Source organism: Mytilus trossulus, chromosome 4 (assembly GCF_036588685.1).
Source record: "Mytilus trossulus isolate FHL-02 chromosome 4, PNRI_Mtr1.1.1.hap1, whole genome shotgun sequence".
NCBI lineage: Eukaryota > Metazoa > Mollusca > Bivalvia > Mytilida > Mytilidae > Mytilus > Mytilus trossulus.
In genome coordinates this window covers 27296961-27306771 of record NC_086376.1, presented here as the reverse complement: position 1 = coordinate 27306771, position 9811 = coordinate 27296961, and the positions used below count along the sequence as shown (strand labels likewise).

The 9811-nt window shown below is 31.5% G+C and overlaps 1 protein-coding gene across 1 annotated transcript; it reads left to right on the top strand.

Annotated features, from left to right (window-relative positions):
- Window positions 1-382: 382 nt before the first annotated feature.
- Window positions 383-4671, top strand: LOC134716534 (mucin-2-like). Its single transcript, XM_063579544.1, has 3 exons — window positions 383-482; window positions 3331-3882; window positions 4558-4671. The coding sequence occupies exons 1-3, from the start codon at window positions 444-446 to the stop codon at window positions 4669-4671; spliced, it is 705 nt and encodes a 234-aa protein (XP_063435614.1). The 5' UTR covers window positions 383-443.
- The last annotated feature ends 5140 nt before the right edge of the window (window positions 4672-9811 follow it).

Sequence of the window (9811 nt, the reverse complement as noted above, 5' to 3'; positions counted from 1 at the left end):
AGTGAAGTATTTGTTTATAGGTCAGACGTAGTAGAGTCATTTTGTATAGTTTATGTTCCAAATTTGGTATAAACATTATGAAAACATTGTGACCAATCAATTAACATTATTTGATATACAAATATTGGTATGTAAATAAACTCATCATAGATACCCGTCTACAAAACACTTATCAGTGACGCTCGAAACCAAAAAAAAGTTAAAAAGGACAAATAAAATATGAAGTTGAATAGCATTGAGGACTAAATTACTTCAGTTTTCTCATATACAGCCAAGGTATTTCCCGAGGTACAAATAGCCTTAATATTTCAAAAATTCAAAGTTGAAAATAAAATATAAGTTTGGTCATGGACATCTCAGTTATATCATTACAGGAGCCCAATCCTTCGTACTGTTGGGGTCTTGTATATTGTGTTAGTTTGAGCGAAGGTTTTTGTTATCCTATGTATGGATATAATGGAAGCCCATGTAATGTAACTTCTGTAAGTATGAAAGATATTTATATATAGATTTGAGTTCCAATAACACAACTGTCCATCCAAGTACCAATTTATAAAAAGTAAACCATTATAAATTAATGTACGGCCTTCAACATGAAGCCTTGGCTCACACCGAACGACAAGCTATAAAGGGCACCAACACATTACTAGTGTTATCCCATTCAAACGGGGATACTAACGGTCTACTCTATATAAAAACGAGAAACGAGAAACACGTATGAACTACATATACAGAGGTCAACCACTGTACATATAATCACTTTTCAATATTCGCCATAATTGCATGAAAACCGAACAAACCAGATGAAGACGAACAAAAGTTCACAATAACATTAACTGATGAGACAAAATTTTAGGACGAAAATTTAGTATTGCAATAAAATGCAATATAGATACCAGGATTAAATTTGTGACCACCAGACGCGCTTTTCGTATGCAAAAGACTCTCATTGACGCTCGAATCAAACATTAAAAAACAACATAAATGTGAATTTGAATAGCATTGACGACCCATAATTCCGAAAGTACCATATCAATGCTAATTCATGTCCACACAGTAATGCTGACTTCTGTGTTGGTAAGAAACCTCCAACAACAACGGCATTCAACCCAGTGGTTGTAAATAAACTCACCATAGATATCCTAGAGTCGTGTCTATTTATAATCATTTGAATTTTTAACAAGAAATTTAGGTTTTTTAAAAGCATGGGTATATAACGCATACAGACACTCTTCACAACATCAATTTTTTATCAATCAATATCTTAAAATTCTACATTAATTTCCAAAACTAATTTACAACCACATGCACACATATTACCTTTAATTAGGGTAGTGCTAAGCAGTCAAAAGCTTTTTTAGAAAGTTAAACCTTGCTGCAATAGCATTCAGAATTAAGGGAATGTTGCAAAACTTTGGTGCAATTGTCGGTTTTGTGTATATTTTTTTTCGTCACTGATGAGTCTCGTGTGGACTAGACGCGTTTTTGGCGTATTGAATTTTAAACCTGATGCTTTTTGTTATCTATTAATCATGCTTTTCTTTGTCTAATATGTTCTGCTTTTTATTTGTATTGTAGTCCTGTAATATTTTGTTTTCATTTCAATGTTATATTTAACTGTGCCATTAAAGTGCGAGGTTTGGCATGCCTTAAAACCAGGTTCAACCCACCACTTTTATTCCCCTTTAAAAGTGTCCTGTACCAAGTCATGAAGATGGCCATTGTTATAATATTGTTCGTTTCTGTGTGTGTGTTGCATTTTAACGTTGAGTCGTTTCTGTTTTCTCTTATTTTTGAGATAAGACGTGGCACGGTACTTGTCTATCCCATATTCATGTATTTGGTTTTGATGTTATATTTGTTATTCTCGTGGTGTATTGTCTGTTGCTTGGTCCGTTTCTGTGTGCTGTTGCGTTTCGGTGTTGTGTCGTTGTTCTCCTCTTATATTTAATGCGTTTCCCTCGGTTTTGGTTTGTTGCCCCGATTTTGTTTTTTGTCCATGGATTTATGAGTTTTGAACAGCGGTATACTACTGTTGCCTTTATTTGAAATACTTTAATGATAGACTTTAGTGAATATTAAGCTGTTTAACTTAAAAAAAAAAAAAAAAAAACACTTTAGTTTTGTATAGATCATCGAGGGAAAGTAGTCTTAGTCTTTAAAGTTAGCCTTTTCACCTGATTTTTTAATACATTCTTTTAGTGTTGTTTTAACTTTCGATAACTCACCGTGACAAAGAGAACTCACAGTTACTGGCAGTATACAAGATATTTGAATACATTGTTTAATATAAAAAAGAAGATGTGGTATGATTGCCAATGAGACAACTATTCATAAAAGACCAAAATGACACAGACATAAACAACTAAAGGTCACCATACGGCCTTCAACAATGAGCAAAGCCCTTACCGCAAAGATAGCTATAAAAAGCCCCGATAAGACAATGTAAAACAATTCAAACGAGAAAACTAACGGCCTTATGTATGTAAACAAAAAATGAACGAAAAACAAATATGTAACACATAAACAAACGACAACCACTGAATTTCAGGCTCCTGACTTCGGACAGGCACATACATAAATAATATGGCGGGGTTAAACATGTTAGCGGGATACCAACCCTCCCCCTAACCTGGGACAGTGGTATAACAGAACAACATAAGAACGTACTATAAAAATCAGTTGCAAAAGGCTAAACTCATCAGATGGACAAAAATACATGTGGACGTGGCCAGGTACTTATACATCCCGACACAAAAAGACCAAATGAACACATTTGAGAGTACTCGCAGTTATTTAACAGCTAGTTGAAAGCCACTAACAACTAATAAAAAAAATCATGCATCTAAGACTAAACTATCAATCCGTACACATCCAACATCCAATGGATTTAGTGTAAAGACGTCATAAACAGCCAGAGAAACTATTACCTTGTGGACGCCAAGTTACAGGTATTAAGCATAGTTTTAATTTCGAAAATTCACCGAGACAATGAGAACTCACACTTACTGTCAGATAGGTTAGAGCCCATTTCAACTAAACCGTTGATATATTCAAAAGGGAAATTTCGATTGACAGTGGTTTCATTTACAATATTTCAATTTTCTGAATAAGACAACACTTTAAAACATAAAATGTCTGTATTCACAATACAATAAAAACAACATTACACAACCCCAAACATAAATCTGCTTAATACCGTGAATGAAATCAGGTTGTTCTCTAGAAGTGGCAACCGTTATGAAAGGTAAATGCATAATGTTATATGTCTAATAACTGGTCTATATATGATAATGTCCATTTAGATATGTTCTATAAAACTATATTCAGATATGCTACTATGGTAATTGCGTGCTCAATGAGTTAATCCCAACAATGACATCAACAGAAGCAGCAAATACAACGAATTTTACAATAATAGAATCGACAACAGAGGAGCAAACTTCAACAGGTGTAACTGAATTAATAACAGCTACAGAGGAAGTAACAACAGTTGAAACTGAATTAACAACAACTGCAGAGGAAGTAAAAACAGTTGAAACTGAATTAACAACAACTGCAGAGGAAGTAACAACAGTTGAAACTGAATTAACAACACCTGCAGAGGAAGTTAAAACAGTTGAAACTGAATTAACAACGACTACAGAGACTTCACTTCCGCCGAAATTTACAACAGAGACAGAATCAACAGAGGAAGTAACAACAAGTGCAACTGAATTAACAGCAGAAGATCCGAACTTACCTCAATGGTCTCATTGGACTTTATGTAGGAAAAATTGTGTACGATTGAGATTCCGGTACTGTGGATATATGGAAAATATATGCAAAAAACGAGTTAAACAATATGAAGCTTGTACGAATGATTTTTGCCAAGAAGATACGGTATTTACTTAATCAGATATTATTTTAAATATCAGATAACATCAGAAACTTCGTTTACATTTCGAAGATTTATTTCATTTTGACAAACTCAACTTCGAATGTAATTGCAAGACAAAAGTGTGTTTAGTTTAGAGACACTTAATTTATACTTTTTTAGTTATACTTTTGAATTTAGTACTTTGAAAGTCGTATTATGAAATAAAAATGATAAACGAAAATAATATATTTATCTTCATAAGTTGTTAATTGAATTGTTTAATTGAATGTAACTTTTAATTAATATTTTACTTGTTCAAAAACAAATAAGGTTAACATAATATGGTTATATAAACGTGAATTTCTTTTAAAATATGAGCCTTTGATAAGCCAATTCAATGCATGGTATGAATTTATAGCATTTTTATTATATGTTGACCCCGAGTGTCATTGAAAAGACATGTATTGTCGAAATTCACATTTGGTGTAGAAAATTGGTACCGTTTATATTATTTAATAGAAACCAATTTAATATGTATAAAACGAGCATCTTCAATTAAATTAATTTCCTCAAGCTATCTATTGTACCCTGCAATCTTCTTCGTATAAAACAATGACGTGTTTAAAATTTCAAAGATATGATTAAATCAATTGTATGAGACTCTGCACTATTATTTCTCATGTTTAAATCTATTCTAGGCAAAAACAAATAAGGCACTCAAAGGAAAAGGCGAAGCCAGAGAAATTGACAATAACGAAAGCAAAGGCAAAGGAAAAGACAAGGGCAAACGCAAAGGCAAAGGCAAAAGATAAAGTTCAAAAAAGGAGAATCTCTGTCATACACTTCTCCAAGATTAAGAAAACTATTAAATAGTACTTTATAAAAATTAATGTGTTAGGTTTTAGTTCATGGTTAGTTACAAAAAGCATTTGTAAAGTGATCAATAGAGAAAAGTAGCTCTTCAACTTATAAAGGTGACGAAATCTAAGAATTTGTTCACGTCGGTTACCATACAAGTCGGAAACCCGGTTGAAATAGAACAAAAAAATCGAAGCTCTTTGTTAGAGAAGGCGAGAAATGTTTACTGTAATGTTACTATAGTGACAAAAATTTTAAAAGTTAATAGAAACAAACAAAATTACAACTTTCTTCTCAATTACGAAGTGTTTTTAAAATAAGTTTTCAATTTATTTAGTACATAGTTTGGCAGAACAATTAGATATAAGTCGCCGACATGGGTATCTTCCAAGTTGGATGTAGAAAATGCATAACCTCCGATTTTTTAAAACAAAAATACCACGGACGGAAAACATACCAATCTAATAGTTCAGTAATTTTCGTGTCTGCCCTTCCATTATGTGATTCAAGAACAAATTCCCCAAAATGGGTAATAATTGTATCGAAAAGAGAAAATCGAGTGCACCTTTTCATGTTAGGGCGTGTTTGAGTTAAATATTTTGTCTTGACATTGTACAAAGCAAGAATATTTCATACATCGTTTCGCTTCAGATTCTATCATTTTTATATATCAAAGCTACAGGTTGTATTATAACATAAAAAAAATCATAGTACTAAAAGATGAAATATATGGGTCAAGTGAAATACCTATCCAATGAATCACAAAAACAGAGTAGGTGTGTTCGAATAGCTATTTTTTTTACTGAAAGTACTTGTCGACAGTCTTTCAAGTTGGACGATGAAAATGCATATCTTCGAAAAATTATATTTTTGTGTATGTGATAACTATGATTTATAGTCTTCAACCACTAAAAAGTCTAGTTTGCCTTTCCAAGAAATATTTAAAATATTTATGAATTTTCGAAAATTCATCCTGAGAACCGATCAGACAATAGTTTTAAGTTGAATCAATGCAGACAAGATCATTAACTGATGTTCATTAGCTACTTGATATATTTGTCTTTTAAAATACAACTGACATATAAGGATAGTAATGATGCAATGTGGATAAATTTATCGGTTTTCAAGATAGGTAGCGCGTCATCCCTACAATGGCTTGCATTTCTACGATTGTGAAAATAAACTGGCGTAATGGGGAGATAATTTTGACGAAGTAGAATCCTGATTGATACTGAGCGAATGTGTGATTATTGTAAACAACAATAATACATTTTGAAATAAAAATATGATTTTCCTGTTATTTGAAATATACACGCAAAGGTCTATTGTCTAATTTTAAAAAATATGTTACTATGACAGTTGTTATCCTTTCGTTTGATGCGTTTGGGATTTTGATTTGAAATTTGATAAGGGACTTCCCGTTTGGAATTAACCTCAGAGTTCGGTATTTTACTTTTCACTCTGATATTTGGGTGTGTTAATTGTATATGCATATAAATTAACAATGAGAATAGTTATCAAAGGTACCAGGATTATAATTTAGTACGCCAGACGTGCGTTTCGTCTACACAAGACTCATCAGTGACGCTCATATCAAAATATTTATAAAGACAAACAATTACAAAGTTGAAGAGCATTGAGGATCCAAAATTCCAAAAAAGTTGTGCCAAATACGGCTAAGGAAATATATGGCTGGAATAAGAAAATCCTTAGTTTTTCAAACAATTTAAACTTTTGTCAACAGGAAATTTAAATTAAAAAAAAAAAAAGGACCACATTATTGATATTGACTGGTTCCATACTAGACAAACCTGGCTCTTGCCAATACAAACCAATGTGAATTGAAAGTGATGTATCGGCGGTTTAACTAATTTTTCATGAAAAATAATTTCCCTGTTGTCAAAAGTATTAATTTAATTAAATGATTTGAAAACCTTAGAGCTTACTCGCATTAAGCACAGGTAAATTTGCTCTTTCTGCTCGCTCTCCATTGTAAATAAAATTTAATTATCCCTCTTATAAAGGGAGACAACTTTAAAAGGGATCTCTGATTGCAGGGTCAATTACGGGAATCGACAAAAAACCTATTGAGTGCTTGTATCCCATTTATTTAAGAGAATTTGAGATAAAGAGTATCAATGTGCTTCATATCTTCATATTTTCCTTCGATATTGACACACAAACAAGAGTGTATTCCTAAGATATAATCTGAACAGAGAGTTAGGAAAAGACCGTCTGAAATCGACAATTTGTAAGTTTTACGTTCATCATCGCATTTTAAAGAAAGTATGATATGCTAAGCACTACGATAATTGCTGACTGGAAAGACCGTTATATTTCGCATGTTCATATTTGCTTTTAATATTTTATATTCATATTCAGCAAACAAATTTCTAAAGACATAATTTCTATAAATTGTACGATTATGGTTTGAAAATAACCAATAATTGGTGTGGTAACAAAAAACTATTGTTTTGCCACTTTTTCACTTTGATTTTATATTGTGTTGTCGATTTTCCCACTGCGTATTGGCAAAGGAATATAAGTCAAATTAGGTTATCTCCCGTTTGTCGGAATCTCAAATTGGAAATGATTGGAATGGATATATTTACATTATCTGTATGTTATATAATTTAGTGAATTCAATAGAAAAACAATAGATATAGGGTATACTTCCATAACACAATATCAATACAGCAACAACATGTTAGGCATATCAATTTGGTATAAGTAACTTATTGTTTTTGAAGATTAATGTATCATACAGAAAATTTGTTTTGCAAAATGTAGAATAAGGAAAAAAAACAGGAGAAATGTCACTTTAAAAATGTTTAACCATAGCACTTCCACAGGAACATTCTATCACAATGTTTAAATTCTTAAATTCAAGTCTGTATAAAAAGGAACTTGACAACGTAACTTTGTGACTAACAGGAACATAAATAGAATTGTCAAATCCACCTAATGTCAAATTTGCTTGAACATAAAATCTTTTAAAACCTCGATCAATGTATGACAAATAGGTTATATTGTCAGTATCGAAACCTTTAGCTGATTGTATCTTCAAGGACTACAGTAGTACACCGGCAGCGATATCACATTTTTGTTATGAAAGGAATTGAACACATAGTGAAGAGATGTCTCATTGGCAATCTTACCACACCTTCTTATTTTGATATGGTACATACTTGCATAGTATTACTGCATTATTTTCAATTGAAAAGAAAAATTGCTCTTTTTCATTTATTAATTGTATCCGTTATGATTATTAATTTTTATAATTCAGGTAGGAAACACGATTACAGTTATAATGCCAAAAACAAATATTGTGTTTTGTTTTTGTATTAAAGTGAAAACTTCCATATTCGAAATTTTCCGATATGAACTTGATAACATATGTATTTTCAAATCCCTCCTACACAGCCCATTTTGCATAGGTACTATTTTTGTACTTAAAATCTGTAGTACTGGAAATTTACTTTTGATATTTAGTACTATTTCTTTACTTAAAATTATTGTACTATTTACGTACCTGTATTTTACAGTACTTGATTTGTACTTAAAATTTTGGTACAGAAATAATACCAAAAGCGATCACAATATTCCATGTTTTAAACTCATAATTAAGAGATTTGAAGTAGACATACTATCAAAATGCATAAAATGTAACGTTGTAACCAAAAATATGTAGTACTTAAATTTTCAAGTACATATCAAGTACTGTAAAATACAGGTACCTAAATATTACAATACTTTTAGAGTAACAAAATATACTGAATATGAAAAGTAGATTTCCAGTACTACAGATTTTTGGTATATACATAGTACATATGCAAAATTGGCTGTGTATATTATTTATAGAATAACTAATCGAAGAATTCAAATTGATAAAAATATTCAACGAGTGACCAAACAACACATTAATTCACGAATGCGCGTAGCGCATGAGTTGTTCGGTCACGAGTTGAACATTTTTCGATATTTGAATTCTTTTATTCGTTATTCTTTTTATTACATTGGCAAATGGCTTTTTTTAAAGAAATTAATTTAAAAAATGTAAGGAACTATTTTTTTTTTTACGCATTCACAATTTGTTTTGATCCGACATTATCGACGTCTTGACAACGCCTATTGTTGTATGACGTCAGAGAGTGAAATAACCACGTTTATTTCAAATGTGAAATTATCGGTTTTCATCTAACTGGGAAATCAATGTAATTTATTGCAACCAATGTAATAACTCAATGTAAGCGTACTCTTATTGTTATAAAAACCAACGAGATTTGTATACCGAACAACTTCGTGATTTTTTTAACCGTTTTCAACAATTGGTGCAAAATCAAAATTATATTAAGGGCTCTAAGTGGCTAGTAGTTACAAAATTGCAATTATTCACCATTTGTATTAATGTGAAATGGGGTTGTAATTAAATGACGGATGCAACATGTTAAGCATGATCTGCTGTCCGTTCGGAGTACCCGCGATACACCCGGCTTTTGATGGGTTTCGTGTTGACAGTCTTTATTTTGTATATGTTGTGTTCTATGTACAGTTGATTGTATCTTCGTAGGTTTTTTATAACTTTTCTTCATTGCCATGGCATTGCCAGTTTGTTTTGGTTCTTTTTACTTATGAATTTGAATATCCTTATGCGATCGTTTGTTTTTCTTTTACACTTGTTTGTGAAGTTACAAAAAAGACCATCGTTGACCAAAATAAATTAATTTGTATATAAAATTTGGTTTTGGATTGCTACCCCTTTTTTTGTGAACACATTCTTCCAAATTTTCAATTTTTCAAATTACTAAAGGAACTGTTAATTTGTATGATATTCAAATGTAAATCACAAAAATACTGAACTCCGTGAAAAATTTAAAACGGAAACTCCATAATGAAATTGCAAAATCAAAAGCTCAAATACATAAAACAAATGGATAACAAAAAAAGGTAAAGTCCTAAAATTACTTAACTCCGGGGAAAGTTTAAATCTGAAAGTCCATCATCAAATAGCAAAATAAAAAGCTCAAGCATATCAAACAAATGGACAAGAACTGTCATATTCCTGACTTGGTACCGGCATTTTCCTATGTAGAA

What these genes read in the sequence shown, in the direction of transcription:
- LOC134716534 (XM_063579544.1), top strand. Translation starts at nt 444, where the DNA reads ATGTATGGATATAATGGAAGCCCATGTAATGTAACTTCT. An exon ending in GCCCATGTAATGTAACTTCT is followed by an intron (nt 483 to 3,330) that starts GTAAGTATGAAA and finishes AACTATATTCAG; the next exon opens with ATATGCTACTATGGTAATTG. An exon ending in ATTTTTGCCAAGAAGATACG is followed by an intron (nt 3,883 to 4,557) that starts GTATTTACTTAA and finishes AATCTATTCTAG; the next exon opens with GCAAAAACAAATAAGGCACT.